The sequence below is a fragment of the Podarcis raffonei genome, chromosome 5 (assembly GCF_027172205.1).
Source record: "Podarcis raffonei isolate rPodRaf1 chromosome 5, rPodRaf1.pri, whole genome shotgun sequence".
NCBI lineage: Eukaryota > Metazoa > Chordata > Lepidosauria > Squamata > Lacertidae > Podarcis > Podarcis raffonei.
This window is the reverse complement of record NC_070606.1, coordinates 81595929-81615594: the sequence shown is the minus strand read 5'-3', so window position 1 is coordinate 81615594 and position 19666 is coordinate 81595929. Positions and strand designations below refer to the sequence as shown.

Below are 19666 nucleotides of genomic sequence, written 5' to 3'. Positions count from 1 at the left end.
GGGTGAGCTCCCGTTGCTCAGTACAAGCTCCTGCCAACCTAGCAGTTCGAAAGCACATCAAGTGCAAGTAGATAAATAGGTACTGCTCTGGCGAGACGGTAAACAGTGTTTCCGTGCACTGCTCTGGTTCGCCAGAAGCAGCTTAGTCACGCTGGCCACATGACCCGGAAGCTGTACACCGGCTCCCTTGGCCAATAAAGCGAGATGAGCACCGCAACCCCAGAGTCGGCCACGACTGGACCTAACGGTCAGGGGTCCCTTTACCTTTACCTATATTATATAAAAGCGAACAAGAAACAAAGGAAGCAGCTAAATAAATATTGGAAGGTGCACTGAGGCCTTTTTAAAGCAGCTGCTGGTTCCTAGTGTGTATGTCTATTGGAAATGACCAAATCCAACAGGTGGCTCTTCCTCTGGAAAGGCAGGATGATATTAAACCATGTTGTCCTTTGGGCGGAAAGGGGTCGCTGGTCTCCTTCCCCTTTCCCGAGAATCCGCCTCAGCCCTCCCAGGCGCGGGTCACGCTGCCCTACTCGAGGCGCCCATCGAGGGGAGCGGAAGGCCGCAGGGCGTGGGCGCTGCTGCGAAGGGCGCCTCCTCCTGTCTGGGGCCGGAGCCAGGCGGCGGGGAGGAGGCGGGACCGGCTTCCGGAGAGGGGAAGCCCGCACTATTTGTACTTGGTCTGCCGCTCCGGCTCAGTCACTCGCTCGCCTCCTCCTCCCGGGGAAGAAGATGCTGCGCTCGGAGACGACCCTCGTCTTGGCGGCGCTGCTCGCGCTGTTCTGGCCCGCGGGAGGCGACCCGGCCCCGCCGAAAGCGCTCTGGAAGCCGCAGCAGCAACAGCACTTTCGGCTGTCGCTGAACCCTTACACCGCGCTGGCCCGCCGGCCCGCGCATACGGCCCTAGACTTCTTCAACTACCTGCAGAGCTCGCCCAGCTCTCTGCGGAGTCTGGCGTACGTCAAGAAGGCGTCCGCCAAGGTAAGGCAAGGCAGGGATCCTTGGGCCGAATGGTCTAGGGCGACAGGGAAGCGCACTCTGCACATGGGCAGAGGCGCGGCGCTTTGGAACGCCGCCGTGGGAATCGTTCAAGGGGGCGTGGCTTAAGTAACATGTGGGGTAAGCATTTGTACCGGGAGTGGGGCCCATGGGCGTGGGCGGGGAGGGGCGGCTGCCCCCCTAAATCAATTAAATCAGTACAAAATGCTTAACTGAGGTTCTGCCCCCCCCCACCCACCCCCAATCCTGGCCAAAGAGAGGGGCTTTCTCCAAAATCCACGCGCGGTGTCTGGAACAGAGCCTTCTGTGGGACTTTGCAGTTGGAGTGGACTCTATTCTGCAAAAGCAGCTTCTGACTCCTTAATAAATGTGTCAAGTCCTTAAGGCATCACAAGATGGCTTTTGCTGCAAAGCAGGCTGAAATGGTCCCCCCTGTGGAAATCCTCTGTTAATGTTGCCCCCCCCCCACGGTAGAGCCATTGTGCCTTTTGAGGTGGCAGAAATGTATAGTGGGCAGGTGTGTGTGTGTGTGTGTGTGTGTGTGTGTGTGTTCGGCTCCTTTCTGGGGAAAGCTCCACCTGTTAAACTTCTGCCTGACTCCCTAGAAAAAAAGTTGGCAACTCTGCTTGCTCTATGTACAGTACTATGGAATTTGCTTGTAAACTTAAGAAAAGGCAGACTGTCATGCAAAAGTTTACCATGTCGATGAGCCCACTGGGTCCTGTCCATGCACACCTGTGCTTGATTTGCAGTAAAATGCTGCTTGGTGCAAGGTAGCAGGAAGACCCTCAAGCTAGTGAGAGTGGAGCTGGAAAGTTTAAAGAAGTCTCGCCATCACAGTTAGTCTCCAGGGCAACTTGTTTGCTCTGCCTGCTGGGACTGTAGCCAACATGTGTGATGCTCTGGTATAATGTAGGCTGTAGTGATGGTCGCCAACTGTATCCACATTAATGGCTTATAATGCAGCTAGCTTGTTCGTTTTTCTCAATTTGGGTTAGAATCCTAGAATGTCAGAGATCTAATCCAACCCTTTGCAGTGCAGGAATCCTCTGCCCACCATGGGGCTTGAACCCTTGACTCTGAGATTAAGAGTCTCGCTCTCTACTGAGTGAGCCATCCCAACTGGCCTAGGAGAAAACTCGTCAAAACACAATACTTCATAAGAAACAAGAGGATAGATGCCCAGGGAGATATGGATTGTGGCTAATGCTGTGTATACGCTGCTTCTGAAACCAGCTGTGGGAGTACACTGGTTGCAGAGTATATGGGAGTGTGTGCAATGCATTGAATGGCTTTAAAAGCGATGCAGGATAAACTTATTCATGGTTGAAAATGGACACCAGTTGCTGCAGGACACAGCTGGGGAGAGTAATGTTGCACTCATGGCCTGCTTGCACACTTCCCATAGAAGGGACTGTTCACATAAAAACTCAGTGATGTGAGCTTTGTTGCTCAACAGTGACAAGTTGCTAATATGCAGAAGGGATTAGTGATCTTTCTTGCTTTTCATGCATGTTTCTGTATGTTAATGACTTGTTGGGTAGCTAAAATTGTAAGGTCCTAGAATTGATGTAAATGTGTACAGGGTCTTTTTGCAATAAAACTGGTTATAACTTGATGCAAGTGTTTAACAATTGGGGCTGTTAAGTCTGACCATACATCACTGTGATATAATGTGGACTTTCAGAAGAGTAAAACTACAAGTCTTAACCACAGTGTAACTTACAGTTTCCTAAAAACGTAAACCTGGCAGCTATAGAATACACTATGTGCATTTATAATAGCTATTTTATATATTGTAGTGTCAACATTTTTAAATTAAATGTTTTACATTCAAAAAGAAGAAGGAGGGACTGTGAAGGCAGGATGAAGGATTAAATAGAACTTTGGTCTGAACTAGCGGGACTCTTAAGTTCTTGTGATAGGATGGGAACAGCTTGGGCTGAAACTGCACATTTCCAGAGAACTGATGACTCCTAGTACCCAGATGTTGTTTTCATTGGTATTTTGAATCATGAGTTCACCAGAAATTTGTACCCCCAACTCTGAGGAGTCATTGGCAAAGCTGCTAGACTGAAAGTTTTAGCATTGTTCCTGAAGAATGTTTCCAAGAGGGCACTTGTGAACTATCTAGAAAGACAAGGGGGCAGGGTCCTAAAATTTCTGTTACACACAGCTGCTCCAGATGGGATGCTTTATTCTGATGTTGCCTTGGCAGTGAAATATTTCAATGTCTGTGTTTGATTTGAAGGAGCTACAGTTTTATTTAGCAGACCTTAGTGGAAGCCACTTCCTTAGTGCCAAGTTATTATGTCAAACAGTGAATACTTAGCAAGAAAATTGCTTAATTCAAATAGCATGAGTTTTCTATGTTGAAAATCTTGGTGACCTCCTTTTTCCATTAAGCCATATTTTGCAAACACAATGCTTGATGCTGGAACTCTGTAATCATTTTTCATTAGGGTGGAGGAGCATTTGAGGTTTGTATACCATACTGTGAGATGGAGATCACATATTAGTCAGAATTTGCACCCTGCTTTTTTCTTCTAAAGAAGGCCTAAAGCAGCTAAGCAAAAGAACAACCACTAAAACCTTCATGGCCTTAAAATAGCAATTAACATAATGCCAATGTCAAGATCTAAGCAGAAAAAATACAACTCTAGTAATCTAAGCAATCAGTACAATATATTTACAAGTACAGGCAAAATAGCTCAGTCAGAGCCTGAGACACAATCTCAGGGTTGTGGGTTCAAGTGCCACGTTGGGTGGTGAAAAGATTCCTGCATTGCAGGAGGCTGGACTACGTGATTCTCGTGGTCCCTTCCAACTTTGATTCTAAGAAAAGATATACCTAGGCCAACAGACAATGGACAAACTGATGTTATCCTACACCCAAATAATCCATGACTACCACCTACGCTCCATAAAAGATCAACCCCCCAGTCTAATCTGAAATAAAAGACGAAAAGAGAGAGTCTTCGGAGGAAGACACTGCCCTAGCACCATGAGTCATACCTTGGCTTTTGCAGATAAGAGATGAAAGAAAAAGGAAGTGACTCTCATCCTGCACTCTCTTCTTGTCAACGATGGGGAGGCAAAAATTAGTTTGACAAAACCCCAGAACCCTCAGAGCACAGCCACACTCATAAAAAAAAAAAAGAGGTAAGAGGCTGGAATAGGGCTGGTGCTTGCAGCTTCCCCCAAGGGACAATTTAATGAGTGAACCTCAGCAGAAGTGCCCCCTCCCCATTGAATGCAGAAGTGGTTACAGGCAGCCAGATGGAACTACTTTACTGGGTGGGTGGAGTTCCTTCTTCAAGGCACCCAGGTCTCTTTAGGTGTGTCTGTTGAGTGCCTTCAGCAGCAAAAAATTCTGGTACCAGGGCAGGGTCTATCAATAGGAAGGTTCCCCCACCCCGCAGTGCCCAGCTGTTCTGACTTATGACACTGGGCTGCTGCTGTGCTCCCTTTAAACCCTGATGAGTGGTTCTTAAGGGGCAGTTTTGCAGATGAATCGCATCCATCACAAATTCCAGAAGAGCCACATATTGGGGGCTGTTATTAAGCTTGATCACATACTGTTTCACCCAGTGTTAAGTTACCAGTCCGTTCTGTCCTACAGAATAAATTAACTTGCAGTATGAATCTTGCAGTAACTTGTAGTATGAATCTGCCCTTAGTTAATCTGGGTAGACTCCCAGTCAGCAGTATGTAGGCAAAGTTTTCACTTCCTCATCATAGAAAGGGAGATAAAGGACACATTGGACCAGGTATTCCCTCTGCCGTTTGTCACACATTTTGAGATGCTGTTGATTGTTCTAGCATCTCCCAGTTATAATGGCATTAAAATGGTATTGTTATGACTTTGGATCATATATGAACGGCAGGGTTTAGCACAAAACCATAATTCAAAGTTGGCTAATGGCTTTTTCCAAGCAAAACTGGATCGGTTTAATGTGATTGGTTCCTTCTTGCACTGCCTTGTACATTTGTGATTGAATAGTCCCGAATGGGTCAGACCAGAGGCCTGTCTAGACCAGTATCTTTCCCCCTTAGTATCCAGTCGAATGCCTATGGGAAGCCCACAAGGCAGTGATAGCCTAATCATATTTTAAAGTCCGTTGCGACATCTTGTGGCAGTGAATTTCATAAACTAATTAATTCTCTCCTTTTGTATGTCTTGCATTTCCTTCCCATTCGATGTCTCTGAGTTTTCTAGAATAATGAGAGACATATGAATTTGACATTTTACAGCCATGCTCACACAATGAGATACAGCTGTTTCAGAATGTTAACAGTCATTTATTTATTTTTGGCACAAAGAGAGAGTAGCCACTTTGCCAATGTTTCCTAAATGAACTTTCAATTTAGGATCTTGTGAGCCAATATCCAAGTGGTTTGCGTTTCCACGGGTTTCAGGTTTGAGGCACAGCAGAGACTGTGGTGTCTTTATGATATATGGTCTATTTAAACACACGCACACACACACACACACACACACACACACACACACAACCTGAGCCTATGATGGAGGGGTTCACAGTATTAACACCACCAAAAGGGTATTATTTCTTCCATAGCCACAGCCTTTGATTCAAACAGAAACCAAACATTGCTCTCGAACTCTGCTCTGACTCTCTCTAGCTTGCTGCTTTCCTTCTAGGTCACATCACTTCCAAACTCTCTTTCTAACTAACCATTAGCTGGGAGGGTGATCCCACCCATCTGCCGTCTCACACAGAGACTCCTTCCTTTGTTAAGGGAATGGCCCATCTCCTAGGCCATCGCCACAGGATACTAGCCTGGCTTATATTTTAACACTTGCTGGATCCAGGAGTTAGAAGGGTCTTTGCATAAAGTCTACATCCTCCCCCACCCACTCAAAACCATACAAAGGCTCAGTTGTCAGCAGCAAAGAGAATGGGAATTCGTGATGAAAGCCATTCACACATTTGCAAAAAAATTATGTTATCCAAACAGGCAATGTTTGCAAATGAATAAAATTGTAAAGCCAGGGATATGTTGTGCTATCCAAGCATGCTAATGAAAAACCAGGCTTGTTGTTTGGATCTCTGGCACAGCCAAGTCCTGATGAGGCTGTATACAGCAGAGGATAAACATATTCAGCCTCACTTGTGAAGATCTCAAAGAGCTCCCTGCAAACCTAGTCCAAGTGGGTTAAGACGAAAGCTCTCCTAAGATCTGCTGCTGGCTCTAATCTCCACTTGAATAATAAATCTTGTATTCCATTCTATCCCTTTGAAAATCTGAAGAAATATTCTTAAGCAGGCAGCAAAAAGCCTGGGGCAATGTTTTCTCTCCCCCCCACCCTCTGTTGTATTTCAGAGGTATTCGCTGGGTAGAAAAAGACAAGAGTAAGCATTCTTTGTAATGTTTTACAAAACAAACCAGCTGTCTGGCCAGGATTGAAGAAGGGTGTTTGTTAACATTTCCAGCCTTTGGACTTCATCAAAAGTGTGTTTCTTTGGATGAAGTTTGATCTGAAGCTATTCTTCTATGGAAAGACCTACTGCTTGGGGAGCAGGGCAGGTGGTGGCAGCGGCGGTGGGGAAGGCGCAGCACAATTTCATGTGCTCAAAGAACCTATTCAGAACACTCTACCTCCTTGATTCCAGCTTGGCATAAATACTTGCCAGTTCCAGGGACTCCATATATACTTGCTTGGCATGGTAGATGTCACCTTGTGGCTTGCTAAATGCAAGGAGGTTCTTTTAATGAGATTCAGAAGCAATACAAACACAAGGGAGTGAGAAGATTAAAGATCTTATTCTAAACAGCAATACATTACCAAGCAAGGACTTCGATCTGCCACTGGGAAGCCTTCAAGAAGTGGCAAAGTGACTAGGTAGCCTTCGTTTGCACGACCCACTGGCCATCAGTTCATGCATGAGCTTCTCAGAACTATGCCCAAAATGCATCTGATTTGTAGATAGCGAACTTGTTAGCCTATGTGCCTTGCTCTACTAACTAGTGCAGATTATTATTTCGCTAGCCCCCTCTTCCAATACTGCACATTCCTCCAAACAATGTCTACCATCAAAGAAGGTCGGAAGGTACCCTGCATTATCACTTCTTTCCAACAAATTAAAGGCTGTTCTCAGCCATCAAAGAACAGAACAAGAGGCAGAGGGGAAGTAAACAGAGGCAGGAAGAGATAACCATGCTAGATCACTAGCTCCTCGAAATTACAATTATCTTCTACAAAAGATTACCCACACACCTTGCCAACCTATGCCCACCTACCATTTCCTTTTTACAGGCACGGACCTCCTTGGGGTTAGAATTTGGCAGTTTCTAGCCTGTAACCTAAGGGGTGTTCACTCTTTACACTTTCGCGTCAGGAAGTTTATGCCACAATAAATCTGTTAAGTCCTCAAAGTGCCACAAGGCTTTTGGCTACTTTTTTTTTTTTAGATGCAACAGACCAACCTAGCTAACCCCTCTGATAGAAATTGCATTTGATTCAGACAATGTTCCTGCAGCTCAGATACCCAATGGAAGGAAGTATCCTTCTACAACGTGATCCCTCTGGGTTGCAACGTCAAGCCTGCAAGTGCTTGTCGGCACCATTTCCTGGATGTTACTGCGGGAGTATTGCAAGCATGGATGTCATTGTGGCCATGGTAAATCAGTTTATCCCTCCACCACCATTTTTAAAACTCTTGCCCTTCCCCTAAATAGCTCTGCCTCCCCGCCCCCATTTGACCTACATTATCCTTACCCGACATGTTGCACTAACATTGCATTAGCCTCATAACTCAAGAGTGTGACTTGCTCCACATCACACAAATAAGTTTGTCACTGAGCTTGAACCCAAGTCTCAACAGTCCAGATCCAATACACTATCAACTATACCATTCGGATCTAAGCAATGCCCTAGTTTTATGCCTACAATCTTATCGTATACAACTCTTAACCCAACAGCAAACAAAGGAAGTGGCAACTGGCTGTGTGGAGGTTTTGCACAACCATCATTGAGTTGTATGGAAAAAAGCTGTGTGAATCACATCTCGGTAGACTCCATTACTGATCTCTTTCTCTCATGCTGGAACAATCCTGAAAATGATTCCCTTTTGGATGTTTTGAGTTTCCCTCCCAGTAAAAACCTTGATACAGCTTTTAAATATAAAAGGAGACGATTCATTATGGAGATTCCTTCACTTCCCAGATATCCAGCTTGCTTTGCAGTGGTGAAATTCATTATTGTTTCTCTCTGCTGCCAGATCTCCTCTTGGACAGAGCTCCCATTCCTTGAGTGCTCCGATGCAAAGCATAGCACAGTGATATTAGAAGCTGGGCTTGCCAAACTTTCCCTTAGTAAGCAGCTATCTGAAAGATAGGAATCTGATCCGGGACAGAATTTGGCTGTCTTTTAACTCTTCCCCCCCTCCCCACCTCCCTGCTTTTAATCTGACTTCTACCAAGCCCTGTTCTACACCTAGGGCATTATACAACACGTCTTAAGCAAATTTCATTGATTTCAGTTGACTTAAGCTGCAATCCTATAACACACTTATTAGGCAATAAGTCCCATTAAGTAAACGGTGGGCCTTATTGACTAACACAACTAACAACTCGGCCTTAGGCATTCCTATTCAGAAGAAAGCCCTACTGGATGCAAAGGGAATTCCTCTCATGCAAATGTATCTAGGGTTACCATATAAGAAGGTACTGAGGAGAGGGGCATTTTCTTGCAACCGCCCTGCCACTTTCACACACCCCCAACCCACAAACAAAATGTCACTTAAAGCAAGTTCCCCAAATGTCAACCTCAATCCTGCTCTTATAAACTAATTTCCTGGAACTTGCATTAGGGTGAGTATTTTTTAATGTGGCAGTACCTTATAAGGGAGGGGACGTGGGTGGCGCCAGAAGCAGCTTAGTCATGCTGGCCACATGACCTGGAAGCTGTACACCGCCTCCCTCGGCCAATAAAGCGAGATGAGCGCCACAACCCCAGAGTCGGCCACGACTGGACCTAATGGTCAGGGGTCCCTTTACCTTTACCTTATAAGGGCTGGCTTGTAAAAGATGTGCTTAGCTTCCATTGTTTATTATGAAGATGTGAATAGCTCCTATTAAATCCACTGATTTCAGTGGGTCTGCTTTGAGTATGACAAAATTTGAAAGCAGCCCTGTGGTCCTAAAGTTGGCGGGTTTCACTTCACACCCATTACCAAAGCAGCTGTTATTTACGGCATTTTAATGAGCCCATAGAGAGAGTCGCACGTTTCCATTTCCTTTGTTGGGTCTCGTTTGACCCAGAGGTGGCCTGCTTGTTGCTGTAAAATGTCAGACCTAGTAATGCAGTCGTAGGGGTTTGCTTGTGAATCAGGATCATCACTGAGGGATGAGCAATACATTATCACTCAGAGGATAATGTGCTGTTAGTAACAGACTGACAAAAAGAAGTTTTTAAGCAGCACACATCTTTTGAAACTGGCAAACACCTGTGTATAATACATAAACTTGTCTGTCTTCCTGTATGACTTGATATTCTAAATTTTGAAAGGAGGCTGGACTTTGGTGGATAATATTGTTTATAGAACGTTCCTCTTCAACGAGGCCTTTTGACGGGTTAATACAGTGGTACCTCGGGTTACATACGCTTCAGGTTACATACACTTCAGGTTACAGACTCCGCTAACCCAGAAATAGTGCTTCAGGTGCAGAACTTTGCTTCAGGACGAGAACAGAAATCGTGCTCCGGCAGTGCAGCGGCAGCAGGAGGCCCCATTAGCTAAAGTGGTGCTTCAGGTTAAGAACAGTTTCAGGTTAAGTACGGACCTCTGGAATGAATTAAGTACTTAACCCGAGGTACCACTGTTTTCAATGTCTTTGAGGTGGTGGTGCATTTATTGTTTTGTTGTTTTTGTTTCAACTATTTAGTTGTGTTTTTGCCTTGTATTTTATCACATGAACCGCCCTGAGAAACATCACTGTTATAAAAATGCTGTGTATAACCACAAGGCATTCTCTTTAAAAAGCAATAGTATGGTTTTACTTACACTAATCTTCAGCTCTACAAAGGATTTTATTAGAACGAATGTTTATCTCTCTGATGATCAGCCTATCACTAAATTTGATCAAGACTGCTGACTATGTTTTACCACAGCATGTTTAAACATCCTGTTCTAACTAATATAAACTAAGTTAAGTTTTCAGCTTACTTCTGGTAATTTTAGACAGAGACGTGACTATCAGGAAGGGACCCTGAACCTCTGAATTTGCCACTATACCATTGCATGCACCGACAAACTATGGTTGGTTGGAAATGGAAATGAAGGCTTCTGATTGCCTTCTCCTAGCGATGCTGAAGGAGGAGTATACAAGCCAGAGACTCACATGGTGCTAACATTGGGCTCTCAAATTTCAGCAGCGCCCTGTGCGACACTAAAATCCTCTCCCCATTGCTGCCTCTTGCACTCTGTTCTAGAGCATTATTTTGGTGCCCCCTGCAAAGCAGTGCCCAGTGCAGCCATACCAGTCATGCTACCCTAAAACTGCCTCTGCATTTAACCATACTTAGCATTATATCTGAACCAGCAGGGTAGGGTTGCCATGTTCCAAACAGTGAAAATCCAGACAGCTTTTTCAGTGCGGGGGGGGGGGAGAGGAGGAGATGATTTCTGCCTGGACATTGCTGCCAAATGTAGTGTTCAGGATATGTCCAAGAAATTCCGGATATATGGCAACCCTACACCAGGGTCTTGGCTTATAAAAAGCTATATAATGATTGCTCAGGTTACTTTGTTCGGCCCTAACAGAACACCATGTTGCTATCATTTTTACAGATAGGGGCGTCTAAGCAATGTGATGCTACTAGGGCTAGAAAGGCTGTTAAACAAATCCATGAATAAGTGACATTTATTAAAACCTGAACAGTATTCAGTGGCCAAATGTAATACCTGAAGCTAGATATCTCTTGAAGTAGTATTTTTTCTTCTTCTTCTTTTCTGTATTGAAAGATTAATCTTGCAGAGGTAAAATGATTCCTCTGTGCATATCTTTGCTAGCGAGGAGCCTATAAAAACAAGCAGTGCATTGTCAAGGTCTAAACTCTCTAGCAAGCCATTTTGGAATTCCCTCACCCTTCCTTACCTGTCTAGCTCGCATCCTTTCGGGATATGCAGAAATGATGCTTTAAAATGTACCTGCTGTTTTGGACGAGAGTTTAGGGACCAGGCCAGTGTTGTTCACCGGACCGTTTCCAAATGACCAGGTATTTTTAAATAACTGAGAAGATGCGTGGAAATTAAGCCCTGTACAGACACACTGCAAGTCGCATCATGAGGTTGGATGACTACAGCTGCCAATTACTTGGATAGCTCCCGTTCTGCCCTTGTGCCTGTAACTGCAGCCAGTTCTTCCTGATGTTCAATTAGAAACTTTGTGGTTTAATCACAGCTCATGTGAAGGGGTTTGTGTGTGCAGACAAAATGGTTGTGAATACCTTGAAGTAATAAGCCCAAGATATAATCATACGAATGCAGCCTCTCTCGGGCAAGCAGAAACCAAAAAAGACCTTTTGAAAGTTTTACTGAGGGTTGGAAAGGAAGTTTTCCTTTTGGATCATGCAGACAAGTTCTTACAACGTATAAATTAAGGAGAAGTTCGCTACATATTTATCATTCTTTTTTAAAAAACAAACCCCACAACATTTGTTCGGAAGGTTTGATTTAAATCGCCACACAAAAGGGCTCATTTGAGCAATTTCTTTCAATCAAGTTTCCAACTTTGAACCTGCAGCAGGACATCATTTGAATGCTAAGTATTATTGTAATGTGACGCTTCTAGGGGGCTTTTTTATGCCTCTGGATTCATTGTTGTTCTTTTTTAAAAAATGCCGTGAAGTGCAATTGTTGCTTCTTTCTCTTCCAGTTTATCCCAGGAGTTGAGCGCAAGTACTCCCTGAAGTTTGCTACAAAAGATGCTAAGTCTGGGGTAAGTTTGCACAATAAAATGGAACTTTGTTTCACATATGGTACTTCCCAGACATGCTTTTGCTGAGTCTTCCTTTGATAATCACTGGCCCCTGCCCAAGTCACTTCTCTTATCCACAGCGAAAGCAGCAAACCTGCCGTGGCTTCTTGGTGCTTGACCTATTGGCAAACAAGGGTCTGCACAACCCTTGGCTATAACGGATTCCCTTTTCCCTTCTAGACACCTGCTGAAAATTGTTCTGTATAAGCAGGCCTATCTAGATGTATGACTTGGTTGCAGCTGTTTTTAAATATGTTTCACACGTTTCATTGAGTTTATTTGTTGTTTGGATGTTTTTATTTTAATTTTGGTTGTATTTCTATCACAGAGGTTTGTTTTGGGGGAAGGACAGGATATAAATGTTAATTCAGATGCAAGAACCCCCCCCCGCATCCCCTCTGCCCTGCCTCATGCAGGTGTATGCCATAGCTGTCAACGTTTCTCTTTTTTTAAGGGAAATTCCCTTATTCCGAATAGGATTCCTCGCAAGAAAAGGGAAAAGTTGACAGCTATGGTGTATGCTGTTCCTAAGCTAAGGGAACCCATTGTCTATCGCTATTGTTTTTGTCATGGTGCTGGCATTCAAAGTCCAAACATTTTTTATATTGTTTTATGCATTTTATGTTTTTTACCTTTGGGGGGGGTGGCCGGGGTCTAAAAAATGGCATATAAATAAATCATGCCAATGCTGGTGCTTCTTCTAGAAGAATTTGTTTGCTGCCCTGTGGTGCTGGAAGATATGTGCAGGTCTTCCAACTAGTCATAGCTCAACAACACCTTCCTAGTAGTACATAGCACACACTCCCTTAGTGGTTCAGTTGATTTCTCCCACCCCACCCCCAATACTTCTACCCAAGCACAGACTGCCTGGTGCTTCTTCACAACAACACACCTCCTGCATCTTCCTCTCGTATTCTGCAAAGAGGCAAGACCCGATCTCTTGTCCCAGGTTTTGGGGGGCAGGTGTCATGTGCCTGCAATTCAGCAAGTGCAACTTCTCTGGTCATGTCTGGATTTAAGAAAGGCAGCACTCCAGATTTGTGATGTCCTTAAAAGCGCACATGGCAGAAAGTGAGGAGGAATAAAGAACCTTTTAATGAGGGTGAAAGAGGAGAGTGCAAAATATGGTCTGAAGCTCAACATCAAAAAAACGAAGATCATGGCCACTGGGCCCATCACCTCCTGGCAAATAGAAGGGGAAGAAATGGAGGCAGTGAGAGATTTTACTTTCTTGGGCTCCATGATCACTGCAGATGGTGACAGCAGCCACGAAATTAAAAGACGCCTGCTCCTTGGGAGAAAGGCGATTGCAAACCTAGACAGCATCTTAAAAAGCAGAGACATCACCTTGCCAACAAAGGTCCTTATACTTAAAGCCATGGTTTTCCCAGTAGTGATGTATGGAAGTGAAAGCTGGACCATAAAGAAGGCTGATTGCCGAAGAACTGATGCTTTTGAATTATGGTGCTGGAGGAGACTCTTGAGAGTCCCATGGACTGCAAGAAGATCAATTTATTCTTAAGGAAATCAGCCCTGAGTGCTCAGTGGAAGGACAGATGCTGAAGCTGAGGCTCCAATACTTTGGTCACCTCATGAGAAGAGAAGACTCCCTGGAAAAGACCCTGATGCTGGGAAAGATGGAGGGTACGAGGAGAAAGGGACGACAGAGGACGAGATGGCTGGACAGTGTTCTCGAAGCTACCAACATGAGTTTGACCAAGCTGCGGGAGGCAGTGGAAGACAGGAGTGCCTGGCATGCTCTGGTCCATGGGGTCACGAAGAGTCGGACATGACTAAACGACTAAACAACAAGTAAAAGCGCACATGAAGCTGCCCGATACCCTTGGTTCATCTAACTCAGCATTGTCTACAATCTTTTCACTCCAAGGGCCCACCCTTAGTCCTCAAATGCAGTTTGGGATAAAATTGTAAGGTTGGAAGGGACCTCAAGGGTCATATCTAGTGCCGTGCAGGAATCACAGATAAGTAATCCCAGACAGATGGCCAGCCAACCGCTGCTTAAAAACCTCCAAGGAAGGAGAGTCCAGAACCTCCCAAGGGAGTCTGTTCTACTGTCAAACAACTCTCACCAGCAGCTAGTTCTTCCTAATTAGTCAGGATCTCCTTTCTTGTAATTTGATTCCATTGGTTCAGGTCTGGAGCAGCAGAAAACAAGCTTGCTTTATCATCCATGTAATAGATAGTTGAAGATTGCTCTCAGTCTTCTCTTTGCCAGGCTAAACATACCCAGTTCCCTCAACTGTTCCTCATAAGGGTTGGTCCTCCTCCTCTGAACGTGTTCCAGCTTAACAATATCCTTCTTAATACACTTCTCTTTTTAACTATATACAGTGGTACCTCGGGTTACAGACACTTCAGGTTACAGACGTACGCTTCAGGTTACAGACTCTGCTAACCCAGAAATAGTACCTTGGGTTAAGAACTTTGCTTCAGGATGAGAACAGAAATCGTGCTCTGGCAGCGCAGTGGCAGCAGGAGGCCCCATTAGCTAAAGTGGTGCTTCAGGTTAAGAACAGTTTCAGGTTAAGAACGGACCTCTGGAACGAATTAAGTACTTAACCCGAGGTACCACTGTATTTGTATGGTAGGTGTGCTGCTGTTGTGACCCATTTGAAGATCAGTAGTCCACATGGACTGGTCATGAGTTCTCTAGGATTGCAAGCTTAAATTATATATTTACCAAGTGATTGTTTCACATGTGCTTTTGAGGGAGAGGGAGAGAAGCCCTTAGACTAGGAGTCCAGATTGACATTCTGGCATGTGGAAGATGGGTTAATATGTCCCCCACTTACTGTTTTCTGACCCAGCACACACACCCAGCCTACTTTTTGCCTCCAAAAATTATTTGCTTGCGCAGCACTTATTCTCAGAATGTGTTTCTGGGACTCACTAGTAGGTTCTCTGGACCGGGCATGTGGGAATGGAAAAGCCTTTCAGTTGGAAGTAAATAGCATCATTTTGTGCTTTGGTTTTTTCCCCTAAGCAAAATCTAGGCTCGTGCCTTGCAACTGTTCGGTACCAGAGAGAAAAGCCTAAACCGAAGGTTGATATTGTGTGCCCACACAGCAAAGACCCAGAGGGCCTAGGCCATCTTCCGCAGAATATGCTACAGGATGTCGTCTTGTTCCACAGCATCAGAGGTATATCTCTTGCAAATGATCTCTATGGTACCTCTCATTACAGTTAGCAAAATTAATCAATGATAAGAGATGCCAGGAAAACTAGTGGTGAATGCTGTGATCCTGCACTGGTTACAGCTGCCTGCGGTTTGCAAGTCCAGTAATACAAAGGTTTTCTTCTTTAGTAATCAGTAGCTATTTCCCCTTTATTTTCCTGACTGTGGGAGAAGGCAGAAGGGTAGCCAAGTTGCTGAGGCTTAATTCTTTTGAGTTCCCAGTGAATAAGGAACTCAGTCCCTCTATGTGATTTGCACACAAAGAGGAACCATTTCCTTCCTTTCAGCCCAGCGCAGTGCTTGGCCAAAGCGTCTTTGTGGGCGGAAAAGCAGGATGTTAAGAGCAGTCGCAGCAGGTCCTTCACCTCTGGCATTCCCTCAGGTTCACAGCTTGCATGACAGACATGCATATTGGCAAGATGATTATGAGTCCGTGAAGCAGTCTGTCTGTCTCTTTTTTCCTTTCTAAGTAGCACATATATGTTCATTTGTATAAAAGTTCATCCTTCGCCTCTCCCACACCCAAAGCGTTTTAAGGGGGGGGGCTGTTGCAAATCAGCTCCTGACATTTGGAAAAAGGCATGGTGGGGGGGAAATGTGTTAGGAGAATTCAAAAACCCTGGAAGTCGCCACATAACACCAGTCTTGAAGGACCTACATTGGCTCTCAGTATGTTTCTGAGCACAATTCAAAGTGTTGGTGCTGACCTTTAAAGCCCTAAACGGCCTCGGTCCTGTATACCTGAAGGAGCGTCTCCACCCCCATCATTCAGCCCAGACACTGAGGTCCAGCGTCAAGGGCCTTATGGCGGTTCCCTCATTGCGAGAAGCCAAGCTACAGGGAACCAGGCAGAGGGCCTTCTCGGTAGTGGTGCCTGCCCTGTGGAATGCCCTCCCAGCAGATGTCAAAGAGAAAAACAACTACCTAACATTTAGAAGACATCTGAAGGCAGGGAAGTTTTTAATGTGTGACATTTTAATGTATTTTTAATCTTTGTTGGAAGCCGCCCAGAGTGGCTGGGGAAACCCAGCCAGATGGGTGGGGTACAAGTAGTAAATTATTATTATTATTATTATTATTATTATTATTATTATTATTATTAATCAATTTAGAGGTCCAGCTAGCTCAGCATTGTCTGTATTGACTAGCAGCCGCTTCCCAGGATTTTCAGACAAGGATGTGGCCCATTCCTACCTGGATATGCCAGGAATTGAATTGGGGATCTTCTCAATGCAAAGAAGATGCTCTGCCACTGAGCTATAGTGGTCCAATTGGTGATTTCTGCAGCCAGCTTCTCCCCACTGAAGCCAAAGTGAGACAAAAACTCACATAATCTGTTTTTCCAAAGTTCACCAGAGATAAATGGATTTTTGTTTTCCAAGAAATGGAAGCACGATCAGGCCAGCTCTGTCATTCTTAACATTGGCAACTATTCTCACCCTAGTTCTTAAAATTCCCATGGGGGGGGGCAGCTTGCATCATACACAACTAGGCCTTGAGCATCCACAACAGGACGTCCAGGAGAGCCTCAGTCTGCTTGTCATAAAATAATCTCATTATCCTTTTTCCTTAAACACACACACACACACAAAACCCCCACTATTTTTCTGTCTGCAGATGGCAACAAGCCCTCTCAGGATCTTCTGCAGAATTTGGCCGCCATTGGAAACAGTTACATCTCATGGGAGAAATCATCTGAACGCAGAAGTTACACCGTGACACAAGTGACAAATTTGAAGCCGTGGGTAGGTGAAATTCTGCGCCTGCACAAGGGGAAAACGGGCCTTGTGCAGCAGATTTTGCAGGCCTCAGCAGCAGCGGGGGCAAAGCTCATTCTGCCCTTGGACAACCTTCCATCTGTCTACCTCCTTACTTACAGCCAGTCTAAGGGGTGCGGCGCCTGTCAGCCTCCTTAGTCTTGGTGTTGCCTTTGTACAGAGGAGGAGGGGTGTGTGTGGGTGTGGGTGTGTTGGACTGGCTGGACGCAGTCAAGTGGTGCTTACTCCCTGGTAAGTATGTTTTAAGCTTCAAATCAGTAGGGCTTTTCTTTTTTTTAAAAAAGGGTGATTCACTTTTCTCTGCCATCAAATGCAAACAACACAAATGTGATGCTATCAAGAACCATATTTTTCGCTCTATAAGACGCACCAGACCATAAGATGCACCTAGTTTTTGGAGGAGGAAAACAAGAAAAAAAAATTCTGAATCCCAGAAGCCAGAACAGCAAGAGGGATCTGACTTCTGGGATAGCCTCTTGCTGTTCTGGCTTATGGGATAGCCGTGTGCAGCCTCTTTGGGCAGCGGGAGGAAGGCTCCCCCAAGAGCCACGCTCCCTTTAAAGAGCGCGTGGAGCGCGTGGGGCAGCCCTTCTCCCTCCTCGGGGAAAAGCCCCCACGCGGCTCTTTAAAGGAAGCGCTGAGGAGAGCCTCCCACCTGCATTCGCTCCATAAGACATACACACATTTCCCTTTACTTTTTAGGAGGGGAAAAGTGCATCTTATAGAACGAAAAATACGGAAAGTTCCAAGATCGGGCACAGCCTTAGTGCAATAAGCAATGATAAACAACAGTAGCTTCAAGTTAGTTGCAAAAGCAGTGGAGGGGTGTGTGGATGTCCTAAGGAAGCTTTGCTGTGCATACCAGAAATGCTATGGTACTTCTTGACTGCTTTGGAATAAAAACAGGTAGTTATTGCTGATGTAACATGAAACACAAAATTGCATAGAGCCACCCCCACCATCCCTGGATCAAATAACAGTTTCTTTCATATTTCACTTAATGCAAATCACTGCATTTTTAAAGTGGAATTTTTGATTGACCATCTTCTTTCTAACTTAGTTTCCTGCCCAGGTAAGAAAGTACATTACTTTCTTTGAAGTTGACTACACCGCTCAGCTGACAAGTGATTCCTCAGAGGTAAGAATACTATAATACATATGCTTGCTTCTCACTCATGTAATAAGTGTGATTGTGCAACAATCATCTACTTTGAAAACCAGCATAGTAAGTGGCTAAGAAACTGAGCTGAAATTAGGGTGCATCAGCCATGAATTCACTATGTGGCCTGTCAAGTTGTTCTCTCTCTTTCAGGCTCAGTAAAACAGAATAAAAAGCTTCAGTATCCTATGTGTTTATTCAGCAGTCCCCCTAAATTCAATAGGGTTTGCTCCCTAGTAAGCGGGCTTATTTATCTACTTGGAAGCAAGTCTTATTTGTGTTCAATGGGACTGTGTCTATGATCATCTTAAACTGCAACCCTGTACCCTTTCACCTGGGAATAATCTCCACTAAACTTAACGGGACTTATAAGTGGCAGGCTTGGTGGGAGAGGGCCTTCTCAGTGGCTGCTCCCAGATTTTGGGACTTCTGCTTAAAAGAAGCTAGTCCTTCCATTGGCAGGTGAAGACTTTTATTGTGCCAACAGGCTTCGAGGAATTGGCTGCTTTTAACGAAAGAGTTTGTGCCATGAAATGTTTATGGCCCATTATCTGAATGCTTGAATAGTTAGTTTTAATTCCATTACTATTTAATTGCTTTTTAATTACTGGGGGTTTTTTCTATTTTGTCAGTCTGGGGGGGGATCTAAGTAAATAAATGAATATAAGACTTCAGAGTATTTAAGTGTAGAATTGGGCATTCAAGCACTCAACAGTGCTACATAAATACTGATTACTTTTGCATGTTTCTCTAGAAGCTTTCCTGCCATGTCCGTGTTGCCTGGAGACCTGGCTTGACGGCACGAGTGAAATATGACTGCTCTTCAGAGGACGACTCTTCAGAATCTGCAGATGGTTCTGGGGTGGAAGAGGGATCTGCTAATGGGGTCATACTTCAATATGATGAAAGTAATTTTTAAGTAGGAAGAACGCCTGCATTATAAAGCTGTAAACATTTTTTTGCGAAGGTGTAGATGACCTTCCATTAATATTCCAAAACCCCTGTTGTGGTTCTTCTATATAAATTGTTACCGCATATTTCAAAGCTTTGCACTAGTCACTTCTGAGCTACCATAAATATCCTCTTTTCTTTGTAATTTCTGAAAAGAAAAAAAAATATTTTTGCTAAAACTTCTGAAAACTTTTTTTAAAAGAAAAGAATATATGTAAAAACTACTGATTTGTCACCAAGTTTCTGGTAGGAGGTAACTTTGTATGAGACAAATTTAATATATAAACAAATGTCTTTTAAGTTTCTTAAAACTGCCATTTTAAATAAATATTTGATAAAATATTTTAAGTTTTGGAAATAAAACAGTTGATGCTAACTTTTAACATCTCCAATAAAATGAATACCGGTACATTTTGTGTATGCTGTCTTATTGGTCAATTTCAAAATTATTCTGTGTAGCAGGGAGAAGATACTGAATATGCAGGGAAAGTGAAAACTGATTAAAATTATGAACTGCTTTTCATGGGACACTTTCTGAGATGCATGATAAATTTGCTCCTAAAGACTGACCTGCCTCCA

At 44.2% G+C, this 19666-nt stretch overlaps 1 protein-coding gene across 1 annotated transcript; it reads left to right on the top strand.

The window, feature by feature from the left end:
- The first annotated feature begins 643 nt into the window (after positions 1–643).
- LOC128414712 (ovocalyxin-32-like) lies at positions 644–19496 on the top strand. Its single transcript, XM_053390389.1, has 6 exons — positions 644–981; positions 11902–11964; positions 15008–15164; positions 16817–16944; positions 18050–18115; positions 18891–19496. Exons 1-6 carry the CDS (start codon positions 733–735, stop codon positions 19053–19055), a joined length of 828 nt encoding a protein of 275 aa, XP_053246364.1. The 5' UTR covers positions 644–732; the 3' UTR covers positions 19056–19496.
- Positions 19497–19666: the final 170 nt, after the last annotated feature.

What these genes read in the sequence shown, in the direction of transcription:
- LOC128414712 (XM_053390389.1), top strand. Translation starts at nt 733, where the DNA reads ATGCTGCGCTCGGAGACGACCCTCGTCTTGGCGGCGCTGCTCGCGCTG. An exon ending in TGACAAATTTGAAGCCGTGG is followed by an intron (nt 16,945 to 18,049) that starts GTAGGTGAAATT and finishes TTTCCTGCCCAG; the next exon opens with GTAAGAAAGTACATTACTTT. An exon ending in TGACAAGTGATTCCTCAGAG is followed by an intron (nt 18,116 to 18,890) that starts GTAAGAATACTA and finishes ATGTTTCTCTAG; the next exon opens with AAGCTTTCCTGCCATGTCCG.